Raw genomic sequence first — 24,920 nt, 5'->3', positions numbered from 1 at the left:
TCTAACTTGTCTTCTTATTGGAATTATTGGATCAATTGCAATGACATTTTGAACATTCATGGTCCCCAGAGGATAAATCCTAATAACCTTGGTGATCCCCTGACTTTTTCTTAGTGCCACCATGAGGTTGGCATTTGTGGTTTTGATTGAAATGCCTCAACAAATTTTGTAAACACATTCTTGTTCTTCTCAAGGTAAATTTTAACAACTTTGGTCATCCTCTGACCTTTCATCTAAAAAAATAAAAACACCTGTAAAGCATTCCCCATCAGCCTCAGCTGTACCATCTGCTTTGTACTAATTTCCAAAAATAAGCATACCAACAGGCTACATGAGATGGTGAACATAGTAAACATTTTACCTGCTATATTTGCATGCTAGCCCCATCAATTTTAGCATGTTAGAATGCTGAAATTAGCATTTAAGAGTCACTACAAGGGCCAGCCACAAAATACATTTGAAATAAAACTAGATAGTCAACCCAAAGATGCCACCTATTCAGTATATGAGAACTGCTTGCCTGGCGCATACGCCATGAAAGTTTTCCAGATTTCGATATTTATTTATTTATAATGATAATCTTGTGAGCATCGACACTTAGAAATTATAACGTTCTGTAAACAGTGGTGCCAGGCAAGCACTGTGCAGTCCAGCTATGTCTGCAGCTTAGAAAAATGTATGATTATGACCTGTTACTGCTGTACTGTACATCACACAGAGAAACAAAAAGAAAGCCAGAAAGATATAGGTTCATGAAATTCTTCAATGATGAGGAGTTAGGAAAAACAGTTATGAGAGTTATTGTCATCTTTTAAATAAATAAAAATAAAGATTTTAGTTGAGTACATTCATATGAGTCAACATCTGTCGTCCTGGCCATCGTCAAAGAGACCTTCAGTAAAGACAAAATGGACTTCAGAGACTCCATCAGTGCCAATGTCTAGCAGTATGTCTCAGATAAAATAACATTTTTGAATGAGTATGAGCCTAATGTACGTTATAAGCATTTAATACGTTGTGAATGTAATGCATTGTAATACCAGATAGATTTTAAAATGTGGCTGTCTGTCTCTATCATTCATCTAATCATCCTGAAAGTGATCTTAACCATATAACTTGTCATTGTTGCTGTCATTATAGTTGTGTAATGGACTCACTATCATTGTTGTGCATGGCCCTTTAGTAGATTTTCACTGGACGATTATTGCGGCCTGAAGAATTCACGATAACTATATTTTTGTGATATCCGAAGAAAATTTGGAAGTAATGTTTTCAGCCAAAGCCATCCTTAACTTTGTATATTTTACGTTTGGTCCATTTTTTGCAAAAATAATTATACTTAAAATACAAGAGCAGGTAAGTGGAGAGAGTCTGAAACCACAACTGAACAAAAGAATGCAAAAAGAACAATTACACTTCATGAATTCTTCTGTTTTATGCTGTGTTTCTAATATGACAAAACAAGAACAGAAAGAAACCAAAATGAATAAGAGGCAATAATAAGGTATTATTATATATGTATTATTGACATCAGTATTTCATTTTTATATAACCGATTATTGTCAATAGCAGTATGTCATGACACCCCTCATATGCTACTTTGATTAAGAACCAAATATATACGGTATAGATGGGAAAAGGAAACATCAGCAGTGCTTACTGCATTGATGTTTGGTTTGTGGTATTTTCAGCAGCGTTTTAATTAAACTGATCTCAGTCAAACGCACACACACAGCAGGTCTCTTCACATGGAGATGTGTACCTGACAAAGCCCATGTAATGATGCCGTGTTGTTTATTAGACCACTAAGAGAGGATCAATCCAGTACATGGCTATCATTTCTCTTTCTCAGTGTCTCTCTTTCACCATTTTGGAGCACACGGTCTGAATTGTGATGTACATACACCTCCTTACTGCTTTACTTTAATAGCCTCGCTGATTGCTCTGTTGCCAGCAAATCTAATTTTATGACTTTAGGCAACAAATCAGCCAACACAGGCTCAGCTCTTTCTCAACAGGAAAATTGCTTTGAGTATGACAAACTTGGTTTAAATGGTAACTATACAGCCTCGTAATCATTAGATTTGCCCATAATTGTTTTTTTTTTTTTGCTATAACAAACAACTTTTTAAAACCAACAGATAAAGCACCCTGATGTGTTGAGAAAGCAATGTTTGAACAGTTGATCTGGGAGAATAAATGCCTTCACAGCTCTTCAGTTTTACACAGGGGCACAGCGGGGACAGAAAAGTGCTCTGTCAACAGATCTACCATTCATACACTATACTGTAGATGTACACCCCACATTTATTCCTCTGTCTCTCTCTCACACACACATACAAGCTAGGAAAGGTTGTGGCCATGATAATAATCTCTTAAAGTGTTTTTCTTGTGATTATCTGCTCTGCTTGTCTCGTTCTGTCTGAATCCCCTGAGAAATCTGACTGCATGCGAAGTCATGGGAATAAAGATGTTAGCCGCACGCTCTGGAGAAAAGCCGAGTGTACAGTGAGATTTGGAGTTAAAGGGCTTAAAACCTTCCGCTGGCAGGACCGATTTCACAGGCAACTGAGTGACAGACATTCACAGAGGAAATTATGCTACTGTGGATCTCTAAAGAAAAGGTTCAAAAGCAACAAGCGATTCAACATCCCAAATTCAAACTGTGAATGGGCTTTTGGACACACCAATTTATTCTAACCCCGCCCTTTGCGAGGATACTCTGATTGATAGTGGCCATGTTTTTCAACAATGTTGCTTAATTGTAATAGAAATGTGTATCCTTGTCCTACAATGCTATATACCCAATTTGCATTGATTGAGTCAAATTTAAAGAAGATGTAACTTTACTGTTGTACAGTTTATGCTAATTAGCACCAAATCCATCATGGCCTACCTAGAGAACAATGATCTGGACTTGTGTCTCCGATTTCAAGTGTTTTCAACCAACGTTGCTAATTTATTATACAAATGTGTGTATTTATCCCACAGTGCAGTATACCAAATTTGCTGTTGATTGAGTAAAGTTTGATTCATATTTGAATCATATTACTGTTTTATGCTAATATGCTAATTAGCAGAACATCCAATATGGCCGACCTAAATGGTCCAAGAGGATTTCTTGTAGAGCACCTTCACCTAGATTTGTGTGTCAGAAAACTCAGTAAGAGGTCAAAGAATAGTAATGTCGGCCGACCGATATATAGGGCTCTAGTTCTGTAGTCCACAAAACCTTTCAGGAGCTTCACATCGAAACAGTGATGCTTTTTTCTAAACAACTGAAGTTGCTGAGGACTTCTTTTAAAACGTAAAAAAAAATTACCAAATGTTGTTGTTGTTGTTGTTGTTGGCAACCAAGATGGCTCCATGCAGCTCATCAGATATTCAAGCAGTAAGATCCCAAACTGATTGAAAAGATGTTATTCACACCCTATTTTAAGCTGAAATCTTCACTGTAGCTGCTAAGCTAAAAATGTTACCGCCGAACCCCTCTGAAGTGGGTGCACAAGCACAACCATGTGTTTTAAGTGTAAATAATGTCTTTTCAAATAAATTTGGGATCTCAGGGCTTCTTGGATAATGTCAGACGAGCTATATGGAGCGGTTACTTATGGGTTATTTTGTGGTTATTTTTTTTTTTTCCCTATCTAGTTCAGTCGTTGTAGAATGCTGCAACGCTGTTTTGCTGTGAAGCTCCAGAAATGTTTTGTGGATTATAAAACCTCAACTGACTTCTTGTCTGCAGGGAGGTAAGGAGATAATGACCGAATATTCATTCGTGGGTGAATTTGTTGCTAAATCCTAAATGGTGTCAAATTCAATGTAGTTTTGGGAGCAGACTACAGGGAGAGGATGAATGGATATCAGTCAAGTGTCAACAGCTTCTGTATACCACACTTGGCAGGATGTCTATCGATCAGTTTGGAGATCTGCTGTCTGGTCTTTACATGGCACTGCTCGCTCAGTGCTCACACGCCTCTGAATCCTCCTATTTTGAAAGTTTTATTTTTAACACTTTTTTAGAAACGCCTGTAACACCAGATTAAAATAGCAGATCAGCTGTGCCTCAGCAGTCCCTACATGACACATTTAATGCATATTTATGAGTGCTTATTTCTTCATGACTTTTATGAAATTTTCCACACAGATGTGAAACACTGCACCAAATTCTGAGGTTATTTCAGTCCCTCTGGCCTAGTTTTAGTCTTATTAAATGCATGCAGCTTTCTGTCCGGGTGGCCTTTGTCCACTATGGCTAATAAAAAGCCAACCTTCAAATTCACACATAAACAAAAGAACTACCAGCTGCATAAAATGTAGCACTTGCTCACATTGTTTTATTCGAAAAGCATAACAAGGAATTTGCGATCAAACATTAATTGTTCTTTTAAATTTCTGTTCCCATTTCATAAATCCATGTTCACTTTTGTCTCAACACCCTCTCCCCTCATGTCAACAGACCTGCCAATGATTTCATCCACCAAACCTTCCAATTCGTTCCAATGGAAGTAATTGCTTTGGTTGAATCCTTTCAATCACATTGTGAGTGTTTTGAGCGTAAACAGAATTTGTTGTTTGACATTCACGGCTAATGAATCGACAAACGGCACTGATGTACAGGAGTACGTTTTAACAAATTGACTGAATCAGCGTTTAAACAGTATATTTATGAAGATATTTACACATGCAGGTAGTCGTCAGGTGTAATGGATTCAGGAGTAAACAAGCTGATAGTGAAGTCCAACCATTTCATCTCCAGTGTAACTCTGGTCTGCCAGTGCTTATGCAGCAGCCATCTCCAAATCTAATCTAAGGTTAATCTAATAAACAAATCAAACTCAGCTCCGAGAACAGTCTGCTTCACAAAGCAATTCTTCTTTCCGCTTCATTCACTTTCAAGCCCAGTCCTGACTTCAGAGAAGATGCTGCATATTAATGTGGTGTGTCATGCTTATTTTTGTTGTGCCCCGTGGATCGTGTGCCGTATTTGTTTTGGCATTGAGCTGCATTCCATTTTCTGCTACAATAACATGATGGAGGTCATTTGGACAGAAATAGGCAGCGCTGCTTCTATATATACAGCAGCAGCTGAATGTGACAATGGTTGATTGTTTTTTTTATTGTTTGAATCTTGTTGGAATTTCACGTAAAGCAGCTTGTTTTACAGAAGAACACAGTTTTTAGACAACAACATTAAAAATGGAGTAATTAAACTGCAAGAGATTTAAAAAAAAAAAAAATAGATGGAAAACAGGACTCTCAATATCCATAGCTTGAAAGACGTGTTAAAGGAGTGGCGCATGCCTGAGTGCTACGCCTACACTTAGGTTTGCTGTCTGCTGAGGCTTATCTTTTCCGTGTTTTGACAGGGCTTAGGAAGGGACGAGGTGAGCCATACAGGCAGTGTCACTCAAAAACTGTGCGAGGAGTACTTTTGCAACTATCCCACTTACAAGTCTGATGTCTATTTATTTCTCATTTCTCTACCCCCACAGTGTGGCCGCGACTTGCCGGCCTGGCTGATAGAGGAAGGTCCTGCCATTTGTTCCTTGTGGGCTTATGGAAAGTGGACTGATGCCCATTTTGGCCAACAGGCACAGTGCTACTTCACAAGGTCACGCCTGTTATCCCCTGATAAACAAAGACGGGTGGAAGACAGGGGGGAAACAAAGCTCTGTGCAGCCCATCAGCCGCCATGCTGGCGTCAACAATGACAACACAACCCGGCTGTCCCCGCTGATAAAGGCATACCAGCAGCTGGAGAGCAACATCCTCAACAAGCCATGGCATTAGTCGAATGCTGTACCTCTGTCACTCAAAATAAGAGGAGAGCAGGGATAATTAGAGGAGCCACACTGCTGCGTGGGACAACTCCAAGTCCAATCTCAACGCTTTTCCGGAACTAATTACTGCAGGTAGGTGGATAGCTGCTCCATCAATTGATGGATTTCAACAGTTGCAGAGTAGCACTACACAGCTGGGTTGGCAGAGGTATTGCTAGTGATGAGCCCCCAGGGGAAAACTCTGACCTCCAGACAGCTCTAATAATGTTCTGTCCTACTGACGACTAAATGGCACGATGGGAGGCCACCTTAAGCCAGCGGTAATGACAAGCTGTATTGCACAGGTCAGCCATTTTGTTATCAGCCAAGAACTGTCAGGAGGACTGAAGTCGGGAAGAGACAGGTGGAGTGGTGTTCAGTCACACGTCTCATCATTATCTTATCTGAGGCTGCCATGATTGAAATCGAATACATCACCTGGAGAAAAGGCTGTTCGTTACCCTCTAACACGAGGCCAGGACTGCTGCAGAGATGGACAAAAGAGTCTGATCATGAGCGTTTATGTGATGTCAAGAGGAAATTCTACAAGAACAACGCTGTTGTTGGAGAATGAAACTTGGATCCGCTCAAATTAAAATTGACCCTGATGCTGTTTCATTGTCTTAGGGCTGCAAGTAACGACTAATCCAATAATTGTTCAGTCCATATAATCCCCAAATAATGTGAAAAATGCTGATCAAAATTTCCCACAGCCCAAAGTGATGTCTTCATATTGCTTCTTTTGTCCAACCAACAGTTCAAAACCAAATTACTCTTCATTTACTGTCATAAATGACAAAGAAAAGCAAAACATCCTAACATTTAAAAAGCTGATCTAACAGAAAAATTAATGGGCCTGTGTCCACAAAGGGTTTTTTTCAGGCAGTGTGCTTGGGAGCTCTGGGTTGAAGTGCTTGCGCGCTGATAGAAAAAATGCTGCACGTTGGTTTTGATTGACAGCTGCTAATGCTATAGGTAACAGAGGGCCGACCAAACGAACGTACAATAAGTAGGGTGATAAAAGCACAACACTCACAAGCAACATTCAGTGTACAGATACTGTACACCTCCACTACATCCAGCGACGCTTTCTTACCTGATGAGCTTAACCACATCTATGGCCGCTTTGACAGGGACAACAAGGAGGTGGCCATCAAGGCTGTGCTCCCTGCAGACCACCAGCCCCTCACACTCTCTCCCACTGACGTGTGTGCAGCACTGAGCGGGGTTAATGCACAGAAGGCTGCTGGTCCTGATGGTGTCCCTGGACCCTGATTGAGGTCTGGATTGACATATTCAACCTATCACTAGCCCAAGCAACCTTCCCCGTGTGCTTCAAAACCACCTCCATCGTGCCAGTGCCAAAACACTCCACTGCAGCGAGCCTCAATGACTTCCGCCCAGTTGCACTCACCCCCATCATCACAAAGTGCTTCGAGAGGCTGGTCCTGGCTCACCTCAAAACCAGTTTACCATCTCCACGGCACTTCACTCCGCCCTCTCCCACCTTGACAACACCTATGTGAGAATGCTGTTCATCGACTTAAGTTCAGCGTTCAATGCCATCATCCTCTCCAAACTGATGACCAAACTCAGTGACCTGGGCATCAATACCTCCCTCTGCAACTGGATTCTTGACTTCCTAACCAACAGACCCGGTCTGTTAGGTTAGATAACCACACCTCCTCATCCCTCACCCTGAGCACTGGTGTTCCACAAGGATGCGTGCTGAGCCCCCTCCTTTACTCCCCCTTCTCCTACGACTGCAAACCTGCATATAGTTCAAACACCATCGTTAAGTTTGCAGACAACACAGCGGTGATTGGTCTCATTAGCAACAACGATGAGTCGGCCTACAGGGAGGAGGTCCAGCACCTAACAGTGTGGTGCGCCAACAACAACTTGGCTCTCAACACCAAGAAGACCTAAGAGCTTATTTTGGACTACAGAAAGTCAAATGATGGCACACACACCCCATCCAAATCAACTGGATGGAGGTTGAGTGTGTCACCAGCTTCAAGTTCTGGTTGTCCACATCAGGACCTCTCTTGGACACTCAACACCTCCACCCTGATCAAGAAGGCTCACCAGCGTCTCCTCTTCCTGAGGAGACTAAAGAAGGTCCATCAGCTGCCCAGCATCACCGGTTCCTCACTCCCCTCCATCAAGGCTCCCCAGAGCAAGCGATGTCTGCGAAAGGCACGCAGCATCGTCAAGGACTGTTCTCACCCCAACCACAGACTGTTCACCCTCCTCCCCTCCGGGAGGCGCTACAGGTCTCTCCGCACCTGGACCAGTAGGTTCAGGGGAAGCTTTTTCCCCGCGTCTGTCACCCTACTGAACTCCACACCCCGGTGACAACCAATCGACCGTCCAACTACACCCCACCCCCCCACACAGTTCCCCCAGTGACTGATGCCTCCCACCCCACCCGGACACTCGCTACGCTTGACTATTTTACACTTCATCTATACCCCCCGTTTAGTACTGCTATTAACACTTATATACTGTACAAACTGTATCTACCTTTAGTACTGCCAGTAATATTTATATACAGTAGATACTGTACCTAGACCTACATTTATTAATGATGGTAATTATAAAGTGTTACTATTGGTTATTTAGTTGGTAGTTGGCCCCTAGCACCTGTCAGTGCCTGTTATTTTGAAATCATTACCAGTGTGATGAATGATCATGAAATGAAGTCATGAGCTTTGTATTGTAGATTCTATAAGTTGTCATCAGTTACTGGAACTGGAAATATACATGTTGAGATCTGTAAAAAGATAAATCATTTTTTGCAGGTTTCTGCCTGGTTTCCAATTGTAAATCTAAAAATGGCTTCACCAAAGATTCCCAGTCTTTATGGATCCCATAAGATTATGTTGACCCACAGTCCATCGAAGAAAGTGAACTCAAGTTTTTTTCTCAAAGTCGCATCACATCAGTCGGTAAAATCCAGGAACTACCTGAGGACTGACTACTGTAGGTCTTGGCGAGTTTCCCGTTATAAGACAAGATCTGTTTGTTCTTAATTGTGGGACATTCCTCTTTTATTTTGAAAGAGGAAGAGCCAGTTAAGAGGAAGTTGTGTTTTTTGAGAAACATCTTATAATTGTCAATTTCTTTCTGTTTTTGAGATAGAGCTGTTTGTATTGAGTATAGGGAAACGCTTATAGTTCTCAATGAACTGCAGCAACATTCTTAAATTGTCCTGGGGTCGAGAGGTTTGATTTTCTTTTGATTGACACAGATCACTGATACAGTTCTACATTGGAGAAAATGTTCTATGTTGAAATATGCTGCAAAAGCCATTAAATGTAAAGACTTTATCAACTTATTTTCCATCCAATTAGATATTTAAATACCTCTTAGAGTGCTTATTTTATTGTAAATAAACTGTGGAATACAACTTTTTGTGTGTATTTCAAAGTCTGAGAAATGGTGACTTAGCTACAAGATGCTTCATCATTGAGTCTGTCAGAGGGGAAGACTTCTGATGTAGTCCCAGAGATTGAAAACTTAAAGCAGAGAGCAGAACTCACAGACACAATGCAGTGGACCTGACAGATGTAGTACTGTACCTCTGACTGGTGGCCGTGATGGGGACCCTCCACCCTTTGATCTGGCTCAGCTCCGTGTCTGACACCTCAATCTGGAGCGGGAGTCGAGGGATCCACACGTTGAGCTCCAGCTGAGCGCTCAGGTAGCCGTAGGTGAAGTTCACCATCATCTTCACCTTGCCCTTCATCTCTTTGCCATTCACGAAAATGTAGTCACACCTGTCTGACACCTGCGTGGTGAGGATTAAGAGAGGCAGTATTTTAGTTGAGCTCTTCTGACGGTTGCACCAGATGACTACACAGTCAATTACAATGTGCAATATACTGTACAGCGCACACTGTAGGCCAGGCCCTCGAGTTGATTATAAGGCTTTACACTCCTGAGCTCTCCTCCACTGATACAGTACTGCTGTAACTACTTTGAACAAGATGAAAGGTCCTCTATCTGCTCCACACTCAGGGTAAGAGGGAGGAGGGCAGCTAGGACATCTTTGAACCTGAGGGAAAACAGGTCGTGGTCGGCTCTTCTATTATAGTTTTGCCTGTGGCTAAAAGAAGAACCAACAGATGGAAACTAGTAAGAGAAGAGAGGTTGTCTCTTGATGAAATGACCAAATTCAAAGCCATCTGTTTCATAAATTGCGTTATGAATGAAATGAGCGGGCCAGTTTTGTGCTATTGAAGGACAGGACTCTTTGTTGCGTACTGTCTTTGCTTCTTTCTTTACTCGTACCAGCTTTTGATTAATGCCCAGCATTCTGTCCCTCTCTCTTTAAAAACACATGAAACAGACACACACCCCACACTCACACACAAAAAGCCACAGAGGATCTCAGGAGGAATATCCAGCAGACACACACACAATCTGAGGTAATTAATCAGTATGTCTTAAACAGAGATCCCTGTTTTTGGGCTCTTTGTCAATCCTATTGATCCCATCATATAGCAGACTACTATGGCTGGAACCAGATGGAATTAGATGGTCTGGGGAAATATCTTTTTTTTTTCCTCCTTCCAAGTTGTTTCTCCACAGAGAGATAAAACTATAAACAGCCATTCATCACGAAGCAACAGCAGGATATCCTCTGTGACCAGAAAACTTTGTGTGTGACAGATTCTATTGCTTTCACATCACCTCTAGAGAAAAGCCAGCAGAGTTGTGGAAAATATTGGTTGGTTTGTTTAACTAAAAGCGGATATTTGGAGATTTGCTGCATTGATTTTACACTTTGCACTGTGGACTCTTCTCACAGAACCAGTGTGTGGTTGGACGCATCACAGTGTTTGCTTCATCAGAGACCTTTCGGTTAAAGGTTGTTTGTTGATCCATGTGGTGAAAACTGTTGCTTAAGAAACATAATGTAGGTATACTGGTACCTAAAGGGAATGTACTGTAAATGCTTTGGAAACACAACATCCCGAAGGTTTTCGCTCATTCTCTCACTAAATCTAAGAGCAATATAATGGATCTTCCTGCAGTTGTACAGTGAATCCAGGCACCTACCGTCATTTGGACAGAACCAATTTTACCAATTTCAAAGTAAAACTGACATTTGGAATCTTGTCACTTTTGTATAAGGAAATACTATAATGATGCTGCAGCTTTGTGACTATTTTTCCAATTTGCAAAAAAGAATAAACACATTTTGGACATTTTTGTGTCTGCACCTCAGTCTCTGGGTGGGCGTTTTCTTAGCATTTTATTTGTTTCCCCTGTGGTTGACTGATATCCGAGGGCCAGTGTTGCTGAAAGAAAACTTTTTCTTCCCCTTTTGTCAACAAGCCCACATAGTGTTGGTTTTGCACCATTAGGGATTTAGGACATTTGTCCCTTTATACAATTGGTAGGATCTTGCTGCTCAATTTGTATTCCATTCAAAAATGGAGGCTATGAAGCTAGCTAGCCTCGTCTGCTAATCTTAACAACTATTCCAATTAGGCATTTATTTTTTCCTGCTTTTCATTCAACACCTGTTGTGTCATCGTAAGCTCCTGCTCGCTCAGTCCCACATTTAAAGAAAATAGGAGGTTTACAGGTAATCATGTAGGCAGCTTACTGTTTTTCTATCATGGATCCATTTGCAGTAGTGGGTAGAGCTACAGTGATACTTATATAAGATAGTAAAAAGTAATGTATATGAGTAATATTTCGAGTTTGTAGCATGTTTAATGTCTGTCTGGATATAATATTTTGGGAAATTCCACAGAGACGTCTATGCAAAAAAAAAGAAGAAAGCATCAAAAGTCCCACTCGTTATGCAAAACGGCACCTTTAGAAGTTATATGTTACTGTAGAATATTATATTATTCTGTTTTTATAGCAAACAGATACGTGTATGAATATTTTAATGTGCAGTTCATCAATGAGGAGCCAATTTTAGACAATTTGTAAAACACCATGTACATTAGTAGCACAGCACTGTGTCAAATAGAGCTGCAACTACCAATCGATTAGTTGTGAATTATTAAATTGATCGCAAACTATTTTGATAAAAGATTAATGGTGTTTGAGTAATTCTTAAAAGAAGAATTCAAATTTCTCTGATTCCATTTGCTTACATGTGAATATTTTCTGGTCTCTTTCCTCCTCTCTGACAGAATATCTTTGGGTTGCGGACAAAACAAGACATTTGAGTACATCATCATGGGCTTTGACATTTTATAGACCAAACCACTAATTTATTAATTTAAAAAACATAAACAGATTAATTGACAATGAAAGAAAATCAGTTGCAGCCACAGCATCACATAAATGTTGTAGAGTCTACAACATTTTTTCATCTGAAATGTATTAGAGTAGAAATTGGCCTATAAAGTAGAATTAAATGGAAGTACTCAAGTAAAGAACAAGTACGTCAAAAATTGTCCTTAAGTACAGTATTTGAATAAATGTACTTAGTTACATTCAACCACTGTTTTTGGATTCGACCAGACAGTCAACACTACAGCAATGAGGTGGATTCTGATCTCTAGAGCTGGGTCACAGAGAAATGTTGGGAATGCTCTTATCAAAGATTGGGACCTAATGGCTCACGACATCAGCCCCCCAGCTAATACACAAGTGTCAGTGTGGCTGTCGGAATTGAAGTGATGTATTGAACTATTTTTAGTGTGTGCCCACAGAGATACTGCACCAATCAGACATTGTCACATGGAACCCCAACAAATTTAATAAATAACACAAACAACTTTTAACTGGGCATGAAGACTCAATTTAAAACTGATGCCCCTACATATTCCTGTATAAACTGATGAGCTAATAGGACCTTTTTTCATCTGCCCTGCTGCTGGGAAGGATTTAAACTAATCCGGGTTGAATAAGTCATACATTTAAAACAACTTTTTTGTGAAATGCCGATGAATTCAGGAGTACAGCACTAAAACAAAGTTTACTGTTTCACCACTGTCATCTTTTAACCAATGAAATTACATTTTTGCTTGTTGTAGCTTCAAATTTCTTCTTATTGGTTATTACAATTTATAACGAGCCAATAACGAGCACAGGGTTAGGGTTAGCATACGTAGTAGTACAGTGCATGTGCATTAATGCTGCATGACGTAACAGTGATAGAGTTGCTTGATGAGGCTTCTGAACATTTCTACAAGGGCGGTGTTTCCCCAGTGGCTACAGTCAGTCATGGAGCAGATTGGGCTCCATCAGGGCTCCCAGTGTGAGAGTGTGTTTGAACTGATAAAGATGTCAGAGGAGTCCCTGCTCCTTATCAGCCCTCATTGTTCGCCTCTTTCTCTCTCCCTGCACTCAGTCTGCTGATACTGAAGTGCCTTTGACAGCCCCTTCGTCTTCGACTTTTTCTCACAAGTTTGGTCGCTGCGACCTGTCTGCACGAGCAGGAGGTCGCAGGATAACAACTGACTGGGCTCCACGTGAGGCTCACTGACCATAGCTGCGGTGGCCCTGAAGGTCAAAACATAACATCCTTTCAGACGACATGACGGCATTTCACAAAACACAGCATTTTACAAAAAACACAAAGATTTCAAAACGCAACAACATTGGAGAAAATACGACATTTCAGAAAACTGTTGCCGTTGTGTTTTCTGAAATGTAGTTCTTTTCTAAATTATTGCATTTATCTGACATGTTGTGTTTTGACCTCAGGACCTCCGTACATATCTAACAGTGATAGGAATGGTTAATAAAATAGATGTTTCTTGCAAATAAATGTATTCTTGTCTTTCTCTTGCCACATTAACAAGAGGCTCTATGAAGTCAGTGTACCCTTAATTGTTTGTAGGAAAAGTTCTGTGTAAATAAGCGTGTGATTTATTAGCATGCAGCTCTGCCACAGCACGTCCCATGACAGGGAAATTAAACACCTGCTGGCATTTCTTTGATCTATTCCCAAACACTCTTAGCAGAAACAATTACAGAAAACATGCAATTGATATCCAGCCATCCCAACACATTACACTGACGTGCTTACACCTTCCTGCTGTGCTGTAATATTGGCTGACATGGCTCCAAATCAATATTTTAACATACAAAGACACCCTCAATTAATCAGCGGTCCTTTTAACCCCTCGCACACCCTCCCAGCAGGATGTGTGTTGTGGCAGACTGAGGGTGGGACTGTCTCTGCGAATTATACACTCTCCGTCATTCTGATTCACATAGTATCATAAACGTCCAGGAGGATCCACTGCCACATTAATCAGACACATTAGGCAGCTAACGGGAGAATACTTACCGAAGACATTAAGGCTGTCTCTGGATCTAGCCCAGGAAATTAACAACTAACCAGACAGATACAATCCACGGCAGATATGAGCGATGGGAGTAGGGAGGATGAAGGTGGGGTGAGCCTGTCTCTGGCTTGTACACAGACTTGGCTTGACAGAAGCAATTAAGCCGCTCAGACTCCTCTGCATAAGCTACGCCACTCATTTCAATGCAAGGGGAAGGCCTGTAAATATTCTAATAGCCCTGCTCCATGGAAGTGGTGGTTTTAAGAGCCTGCTTGTAGCATGACCTTGACTAAGTACAGACCACGGTTTAGATGAAGTGACAAGATTTGCTTGGAAGCGCATTAATATAGAACATTTTTTTTTTATATTCTTGTTTTGCAACAGCAACTAATATACATTCTATAAAAAAAGTTTCAGGAGTCAAAGGTTACTTCTACACCGACATGGGCCTCACGCCAAAAAATTGTAGCATTGAGTACCCGGAGAATGTTTGGACACCCAAAAATAATAAAAATCTACAGCCCAACACTACATTTAAAACGTATAATTAATTCACAAGTTTTAAACCTGCAGTAGTGGCTAAAATCTAAAAAACTAGACACTTGGGTAACTGTTGCCAATTTATTCCACATAAAGCAGATATAGAGCAATGTTATGATTCATTTGGCAATATCTGGATATTGAACCTAGTCTAGGTTGACTATGTATGTGTTTGCCGTATGTCTGTTTGTACTATTAAAGACACAATATTTGATTTCTTCAGCCCTGGAGGAGAAAATCATGTGCTGAGACAGGCCTTATGGAGGAATAAACACCAGAAGTAACATCCGATTTTGCTCTCATCAAGAATTGCTTACCGGTGGGAGGAGAGCACGGAGATTTATTTTTTACTTTTGGGATAAGAAATGGTATTTATCGTCACTCCTGTTCATCAAACTGACTGCCACAGCGGTTGCTGTAGGTGACCTCCATCGTCGCATTTTGTTTTGTTACGTTTTGTCATGTTGACTGCTGACTGGAACTGAAGGGGAAATGTACTTTATTTCATGAACGTAATGTTACAGAGAGGAGAGGGGAAGAAGAAGAGAGATAAGCGGAGTCTCTGGTGAGTGCTGAGGTTAGTGAGAGGTTGACGTGAGATCAAACACAGTACAGTAATCTGGCTGTTTGGGGTGAATAAGAAATAACTTAAATGATCCCACTTTCTAACTTGTACAAGTCACGTAGGGCAATAATTTGATTGTCTAGTGGTGAACGTACCATTAAACAACCATCACTGCTGTTCAAAATATATCTAATGTGACTCAGGCAGTGTTCATGGACGAGGTCATGTTTTAAAGTTTTATTCACGTTATGTTTAGTCGCGTTCACCGACTTTCTTCTATACTGTACTATACTTCTATTCTGACTCTCTATGAGAAATTAGCGACAGGCAACAAACTGAAATACACCAGTACCTTGAGTTAAATTCTGGATTTCTTTGGTTTTGAACATTTTTTTACTACAAAAATCTTACATTTTATTTCTTTAAATGTGATCAGTCCCTTTGTTTCCCCTGGAAATGTACTGCCCTTGAGCTGAGAAGCACCTTAACCATCTGCATATACTGCTGGAAGACTTGCAGAAACCCCTGCTCTGACCTCGCTTTGTTAACAGCTACAATGTTCCCTTTAGGCGGCTGCTAACTTTGTCAGTCTGCGGGTGGCTGACAGAGGGTTTTTTGGGCTCTTCAGCTGAAAAGCGGCTGCCTGCTGCGGCTGAAAACAACACTGAAAAAAAAAGGCCTTGAGCTGAAAGACGCTTAAATGCTTTGAGAGGAGGGGAACTGCAGAGTTGTGTGATCATTTTCCGTTGGTTGATCACTTTGAACGACCCTCCTCACATACAAGCAATCATGTGATTGTTGATTAAAAAATATCAATCATCGTTGCTTTAAGTCTTTAAATGTCCTCACCCTATGCACCAACATAGGGAGCTGTAACACGATTGTACATGTACAGTGCATGAGCCATTTGATACTGTAAACGACTCACATTCAACACAGTCACAGTGAACCAGGCTTTATGCATTGCCCCTAGACTGAACTGTAAAAACTATAACTCCAGAAAGAGAAACATGTGCATGCAAATGAATCAAGACTCTGCCTGCTTTCAGCCTATACATGTCAGACAAAATTTGTTAAAGCAGGACAAATTTCCAAAGAGGTCTGAATAAAAAGCATGCGACCTGGGGTATTTCTTTCAAATTCACTTTGATTATATGGCCACAGGCGAATAAAAGCATAATTTAATGTGCGCCGTCATTCATTATTCAGCTTCAATGTCACTTTCTGTTTACGTATCGCTAATTCCCCTGGTCCAAATTAGATGAATTAGTCATGTTTATATACATGATGGCATGCTATGATGAAAAGAGAGTGTCCTGAGTTATCAGCAGTATACATACTCAGATGAGTGCTCTGAGTTACAGATCTCAGCAGCAGAGCTGTGGGATTTTTTAAGATCTTTGACTGTAATCTTATTTCCCTCTGGAACTCATTTAACTGTCCCTAACTCTCAAATCAGACATGATAAAATGGATCGATGTGGCAAAATGTCCTCCACTACAACTTGACTTTGTTACATTATCACTTTTTTAAGTGTGGTGAGTTTGATTTGCTGCATCCTTCTATCCTTTCTCGATTGGAAGGAGCCCTTTGCATATCAGGATGCTGTCTCTAAATACTGAGACTGAACTCTCAGCCACTTGAAAACAGACCACAGACAATGTGATGCTTTTTTTTACGGATCATTAGGAAGTCATTGGGATTCTGCTGGTGAGAGACTTCTTTTGTTTTGAGACCAAAGCCACGGATACCAGGGCTCAACTTCATAAAACTGTAAGGGCCTTTGTATTCTTGCATGCCTTGTGCCCCAGGTTTGAAAGTGGCTCTAAAAATAAAGGAAATCTTGAGCAACCTGTCAGCAGTCACTGCATATCAAACACTCCCTTTCATGTTGTTTGTTTATCCATTCTGGATGATTTATATAGATGTACTAAACATAGAAAATATTCTCATCTATCCTCACATCAGCTTTAATGCTTGTCTTTAAAACGCCACAATAATAGTGTCAGTGTTAAATGCACATATTTGTTGTCATTCCTTGTTGAGTTCATTTTGATATTAGCTAGGTATAACACATGAGTTGTCTTCTAAACAGGAAGGACTTTGCAAACTGCCAACAATTTATGACAGTGAAATGGACTTTCCCACAGAGACTATGGGACCCTCAAGGACATGTCCCCCAGGAGGGAAGTTTTGCAAGTTTAAAAAGTCAAATGCATCAAACTGGTGCACTTTGAGAGTAACATTCAGAGGCTATATCATAAATAACATGAACATAAATAATCAATTGTAGAAAATATGACCAGCAGCGGCGCAATGTTAGAGATCTTTAACACTGTTATGAGAAGCGAAAAATATTTTTGGTTCACTATGAAACTGTAGCGGGCCGCCTACAGTCCAGGTTATTAATGGGGAACATTGATTCGTTTATTGTTATTATCATAAAATAATTGATGGTTAATTAATCAACATATACAATATGGGTTCTTCTATACAGGTCAGTCCTTTAAAATTCCTGAAATGGTTAGCAGCAGGAACAGCGCTCTGGTTGCTTATGTAAAGTTTCTATGAATTCTATGTTAATCGTCGAAAAAACATCTGGAAAAACGGACTTGAAGTCTGCTGCTGACAAGGTCTGTTTTTATAAGAGAAGTGATGAAAGCCAGTCTTAACCAAATTTCCAGAAAATCTGCTAAATTAAATGCAAATAAATATGTGTTTCAATACATTACTGTTCTGCAAATACCAGGAGGTAAACAGCTGGTGGTGCTTATTTACCAGTTGGATACTATTACACCAATGCAGAAGAAGAGGACATAACGCGATGATGTAACTAAGAGTGCCAGTCAAACCTCTAATGGTAGAAATGTGACATGATGTAAATCTGACACTTACGTTTGTCTTTTGTATTAATTTGAGAAAGGTTACAGTCTCCTCAACCGTTCTACTCAGATCTATTCATCATCTTTTCAGTGGAGTGCAAGCTTTTGCGTTAAAGTCACGTTCCTTGCTCATGTATGTCATTACTTAGCCGCTAACACTATTTCTTGTGCACTTTGTCACACATTTGTTTTTATCGACACACCAACTTTATCAACGCAGGTGAAAAAAGTCTTTTTAGTATTTTAAGTTTTAAGACTTAAAGCAGCTCCACTGAGATTTTTTCGTGTGTACATTCACACACTTACTCAATGCAAGCTGTGGAAAAACAGTAGCAAAAATTTACTTTAGGTCAGCCAGTTTTAAGGTATAATTTTGACTAAATTCCCAGAAGGTCTGCAAAAGAAAATGTTAATTAATATGCCTTTCCAGCCACTACCATTATAAAATTATTAGGAGTCGGGCGCCTCAAGATAAACAGCTGGTGGCACTGATTTTCCAGTCAGATACCATTACACCACTGCAGAAGAAGATGACATAACGAGATGGCATGATCTAATTCTCACATTCATGTTTGTTTATTGTATTAGTTTGAAGAAGATTACAGTCCTTTCATCGTTCCACTCAGATCTATTTTTTGTGTCTACAGTGAAGTGCAAACTTGTCTAATGCTTCATGTGTGTCCTGACCTAGTCATTAAATCTGTTTCCCCTACACTTGGCCGCAATATGCTTTTATCAACACACCTACTTCTCTAACTCAGGTGTAAAACATTTTTTGAAAATACTTTGAGCATTCTGTGAAAAAACGGACTCACACACTCACTCTGCACACATAGAGGCTCGTTTCTCTTTCAACAATTCATCTCACTGACCTTGACCACATCTTCGTCTGTGGAGCAACACTTGACTGCTTCTGAGACATCCATAACAGAGGCGTCTACTCCAACGGTCACCACCTTCACTGGGACAGCCACTGTCTTCCCAGTCAGCACGGCAGTGTTCAGAATCTCAGAATCCTGGAGAGAGAAAGAAAGAGAGATCAGCAGAGCAACGGTGGAGGGCCTGGCACATCTCTAATCCATCCGACTGGAGATAATCTGTAAATACTAGCTCTGAAAGAATAGAAGAGAACTGTCGCTCTCCTGGAGAGAATCATTCATTTTTAAAGTGCAACATGCAGCATTTTGCATGTATTTCTGAGTAGCCACTCTTGAGTTTGTAAGTTGAGTTGCAACAATGTGGGAGTTGCTCTAATTATTGTGAATGTAATTATTAGAATAAATACAAAACATTCCCCCCAATGCAACACTCTTCAGCTGGTTAATTGATGAAAGTAATTAGCATAGCATTGTGGTTGGCTGGTCACCAAAATTATAGAGCGGAAGATAAAATTTTGATTTTACTTTACTGCCAGGAGACAAATGAAATGTAGGAGATTTATATTTCATGTTTCAAATTATTCATGTTCTATTACATGAACATTTGTCTATGAATCATTTGCTTCTCCACTCAGACACATCATCAGTAATATAACGTGGAGTCACTGAGTGTTCCTGTAGCCAGGCTTGATGCTGAGGGTTGCTCTCTCTGCAGTCTGTGCTGGATGTGATTGCCCTCCTCTTGTGCATGTGTAATTGCCTGGTAAGAGTACTGCCACGAGACATCTCAAACTGCCTTTTCTTTGGAGCACATTGTGAATGCCGTTTCTACCTTCAGTGGTATGCGTGGCCTCTTTTCTCACTTATAAATATATTATGATTCATATTTGTTAATACATGTCATTGATGAGAGGCTGTTCTGACCTGGATGCAAAGTGCAAACAACAACACATGTGTTACCAGGAAAAATGTGGTAAAATGAAATGCAAAAACAATAACACTGTCATTATTATTTAGGGTAAAAAACTTGCTAGCAAACTGCATAAAAGAAAAAAGGTTGTATTGTCTCCATTATATTTACTATAAAACATTCCTGCATAACTGAAAAATACGGAACAAACCATCTTTGCCTAAACCTAACCAAGTATTTTTTGTTGCCTTAACCTAATCAAACAGCGACAGAAAACTGAAATAATAACTGAAATGTGTGTAAAATAGTATGTGAACAGTATAACAATAGCTGTGTCTCAACAACTCGACCCTACCCTTGAAGGACGTGGGTCATGAAGGCCTTCGAAATGGGCAAGATACAAACCCCTGTCTCCTGGTTGACAGTCTTACACACCCTTCTCTAACAGGTGACAGTCTTACACACTCTTTGTTAAGTAGAAATGACAGTCCTGGAACAACATTTCCTATGATGTTGTAGGAACAACACCAACACAGTGATATCAGACAGACCAACTAGGCCCTTTGGAAGAGAAAGCTACTCTAATGAGTGACCTCAGTGGTCCTGACAGCTCAGGTTCTTTAAGTTCAGTGGTGCAGCTTCATCACTCTGAACATAAATCTTAACCTTTCATTACACATACACACACTCACACTCACACACACCAGACTTGTCACAGAAGATAATTGGGGCCAATTAAGATGAGTCTGAGTTAACTTTTGCTCTCTAAAGCCACACATGCACATTGTACTTCCGCTTATTCAACCCAAAGAACTTGGACTTAAATTACACAGATTGCTATGGAACCCTTAATGCTATTGGTGAACCAAAATGACTTAGCTCATTGTACAGCACAATGACAAAAGTCTCTCATCGTAAGCTGTTTTCATTCTACTACTGGAATGGTCTTACACAAAAGCCCTGCTCAGATTTCTTTAATTTCAATGGGCAGGAACCCCACGACACTCCATTTCTTTTTTTTTGGACTATATTAAAGCTTTGCCAGCACTGAAGACATTTCAGTGGTTTTCTATTGAGGAAGCTACTAATATTTTTCTTCTAACAGAGGAAATCTAACTCTGGAGTGATGCCTGTTGAATAAAATGTCACATTTGTTTAGAGTAATTTTAAAACCTGACAAGCGCAAACAGGACCAATCTTCACTGTCTGACTTCCTGTCACCACATTCATGTGTATCCCACCGTCAACAGGGAAGTACACAATATTTGTACATTGCCCTGTTAAATGGGTTTCTGAAGACTTCCCCCTGTGTTTGCGAGCCATTCAAAAAAAAAAGAGAAAGAGGATTAAGTTTGGTTGAAAGGAGCTTGGTCGAGCATCAATTACGGAGACCATTCAGCTCTGGAGTAAAATGATTATTAGTTGAGCCAAGAGATACCAATGAATCACAAAAAAACACTTAATCTTCGAATGGCTTTTCATTACAATTTTATAGACTGTGACAGTGTTATATAGCAATATAAACCCCCCTCTTACTATGCCACTGACTTTGATTCAATCCCCCTTAAAATCGAGGGATGCTGTAAATTAATACTATGTCTGCTGGGATTTCTCCATTTCCAAAGGGTCATCTATAATACATGATGGGGTAAATGGTTGGGACCTGGTGAAAGCGGAGGCTAATGTTAGATTACAGCAGCTGGAGATGACCCAGCAGGTTGAGAGCAGCGGAGAGCAGGGCCTGGCAGTAATAAGCCACAGCGGGATTCCACAGTGATGCATCAGTGGTCCACACATTCAGACGTAGACAGCGCAATTAAACACGAAATGGAGACCAGTGGTGCACATCAGCAGTGTTACTCAGTCATCTTACTGTAGTGTGAAAGAAACCACCTGATGAGAGTTGATGATGTTTTATGATGGTCAGAGATTCATGGGTTTCTTACTCGTTTCATGAAAATGTACATTAACCTTCATTCTAGGATATGAAATGGTGCAACATGTAGCAAATTGTGCTTTATAAGCGTGTTGCTCGACGGCTATGAAGATGTTTTTTTAAATCTCCTGTTCATAGCTGTACTATCTGCATTTATTTTAGGAACAACAGAGGTTTTCAGAGAGGTTTTAAGAGGTTTTCTTGATAACACACGCTCGTGACATTCAGATGAGATAAATGTGGTGAGCTCAGGGACGCAGATGTGTTGCAAAGTAAAAATGGTTTCTGTTTCTTGTCATTTAGGATTATTAGTATTAAGTAACTCCCTTTATCCTTTTCTCACCTGCCAAATCTAACAAAATAACACATCATGAATACTGCTTTATATAATTTAAGTATAACTTGGGCCTGTTATTGTTGTTGTTTTGTTTGTTTGTTTTTATATGTTCAAAATAAACATATATCAATCAATCAAGGTTCCAATTTGCTCACAATTATTGTCTTTTGTTTAAAGGATAATTTGGCAGTCACATATCCAGAGAAAGTCCACTTGGATTGAGGAGGGTCAGAGAAAATTGGCATTCTGAAACAAAACAAAAAGGAAGAGAAGAACTGTGTTGTGGCTTTGACACAGAAGATGCTCTATAGCAAAGGAAATGACTCTCCTCAGCGTGGCATCTTATTTCTGTCAAGTCTATCTGATCAGTATGCAAAAGATCATTTTACACACAGTAGATGTGTTTTCATGTCCTCTGACAATGGTGGGATATTTAAGAATAGCAGAAAAAAGAGAAAAATCATGGTTTGTGTTAAAAGACCTTTGCTCCACACAGGAAGCAAACCCCAGTGTCATGAGTGAAAGCCATGGTTTTTTTTTTACCCACTGTGCCATTTAAACCACCTACACCTGCACCTACACCTACTGATGGTTACATATGTCGGTAACTTAACTTACGTCGTTAGTGTATGATTTGTATATCTACTTTTGCAGCTATTCAGCAGCTGCCCCCCGCCAGTTGGACATCGAGCCCTGCAAACATCAAGTGCTATACATCATTTGATTCAGGAGAGCCTTAAGTTCCAGTCTGGCTCATTTAAAGTCCTAATTTTACACCTGCTTTGTCTGAGAATGGATGAATTTTGCAGACTTTTTCACAGCCATTTATCACAATATAACCGCCTGCATTTTTCAGTGAAAAACATGCGTAATCCTACATTTCATTTACTGACCATGTATACGTGTCCAAAAAAGTCGAGAGAATAAATAGAAAGGATATCAAATCACAACAGAGGACACAGAAGCAAAAGTGACTTTTTTTTTAAGAGAAATATATGATCCATTGAACATGAACAACAAAAGTAGCTCGGAAACTATGTAGGTTTCCTTGACAAATCAATGCTGTAATCACATTCACCACAGAGCCCTATAATGCCCAAACAAGACATGTGAGATACCAACAAACTCTGCTTTTCATTATATGAGTTTTTCAAGCCTATAAGATTAAAAGTTATTAAACATTTTAGAACAATAGATATTTTAAGCCACCGATGGCTGTCTCAGTCTTTGAGGGTTAAACAGCACCATAACTATCAAATGACTATCAAAGTCCACAATGAAGAAGGTTTGGTATTCATGTTTTGGGGCAGTATGCTCATAAATAGGCCAGTAGGTGTTGTTTTGATCAGAGCAAAATGAACCCTTTCAGGAGGCCTCAAAACTAGATTTTAAGATTTGATCTGATTTTATGGCTCATCAGAGGGTCCCTCAACAAGACAGACCCTCAAGATTATGTCAAAATGCACATATCATATTAAGGCATGATTGGATCATGCCTTTAGTGGTGTATACAGTATTACTGAGCTTATGCACAATGAATGCGCCACATAGTGAATTTGAAGCCTTCAGGACTCACAAGTGTCTCGGGTCCCAGTCAAGTAGAAGACTTAGAAGAAGAAGAAGAAGAAGCCATATCCTAGTAACACCTGCAACAAGTACCTTTGAGCACTGGTTTAGAATGATAATGAGGTCACTATGCAACAGCTGTGCACCTATATGAAAAGCCCCTTGAAGCAGATTATAGCATGTTAAAAACAGAACATTATGTTAATGTGAATCAGGCTATATTTGTCTCATCTTGCTGTCCTTCACATTCTTATGACATGTGTCCTTTTCCCCCCACTCTAAAGCAGGGAAACGATTCTAGGATAATAATATCCATCATAGAAATCTGTAAAGAACCATGAATACAACTGCACAAATGCACCTAGTCATATTTTTTAAGTTTAGAATGATTTATAGTTCATTTGATTCTCAACTGTTGATGCTGGTGTCTGTGCCTTAGTTACAAGCCAATCTGCCCCCTCAAGTCTCACGGATAGGAGTCTTTGTGTTCAATAATCTGTCAGGGAACTGCCCGTCTGCTTTATCAAGAATCTCTCTGTTAGCATTCAGCACGCTGCTGTGGCTGGTAATGTGCTCTGGGCCGTAATTTCTGCCTGTGTCTCGGTTGGATCTGAAAATAAGTGAGATTTATGGTGTCAGCCTCAGTGACACCGGCGGAATGAGAAGTAGCGTAGCTGCCCGTCCTGGTGTTGCGATTAGCCTCTGCCTCCACGCTGCACTAACACATCCACATTCTGACCCCACCATCCTGGCTACTGCAACAAATGAACAGGTCAAGCACAGTGTTGAGTTGGGGATTTCAGGGCTTACATTATTCATGGTGCAGCACAGAAGAGAAGGTGGTAAACTGTGTTTATGCTAGCATATACACCTCTGTCTGCCCCTGATTGTTGTGGCTGTCCTAAAGCCCAAAACACGCATCAGGATAGGAAAACACCCTACGGGCCAAATCACCTAAACCTACTTTAACCACCATAATTGATGCATTGTCATTGGACACAAGTCACTTTATGATCCTTCATGTCATTTCAAGAACAAATGCATTAAAAGGACGCATGAAGCGTGCCAACAGTCAACTAACCTATAGGGTAAATGAAATATTCATAGTTCTGATAAACATTTTCCTCCCTCGGTGATAAAGTGAGCGTACGTGTAAGGAAGCTGAAATGGGAGTAGTAGCATAGTGAATTATATGATAGACATTAAATGCCACT

At 40.2% G+C, this 24,920-nt stretch overlaps 1 protein-coding gene across 1 annotated transcript in view; it reads right to left on the bottom strand.

The window, feature by feature from the left end:
* LOC311261614 (transmembrane protein 132C) overlaps positions 1-24,920 on the bottom strand; it is a 173,139-nt gene that overhangs the window by 9,283 nt on the left and 138,936 nt on the right. The window contains exons 5-6 of the mRNA XM_084360412.1: positions 18,952-19,095; positions 9,407-9,615 (exon numbers count right to left, since the gene is read on the bottom strand). Coding sequence (XP_084216538.1) covers positions 9,407-9,615; positions 18,952-19,095 — 353 coding nt within the window. The remainder of the gene's footprint in view (positions 1-9,406; positions 9,616-18,951; positions 19,096-24,920) is intronic.

Source organism: Pagrus pagrus (genome assembly GCF_965226575.1).
Source record: "Pagrus pagrus genome assembly, chromosome: 8".
Lineage (NCBI taxonomy): Eukaryota > Metazoa > Chordata > Actinopteri > Spariformes > Sparidae > Pagrus > Pagrus pagrus.
This window is presented reverse-complemented; position numbering and strand designations above follow the sequence as displayed.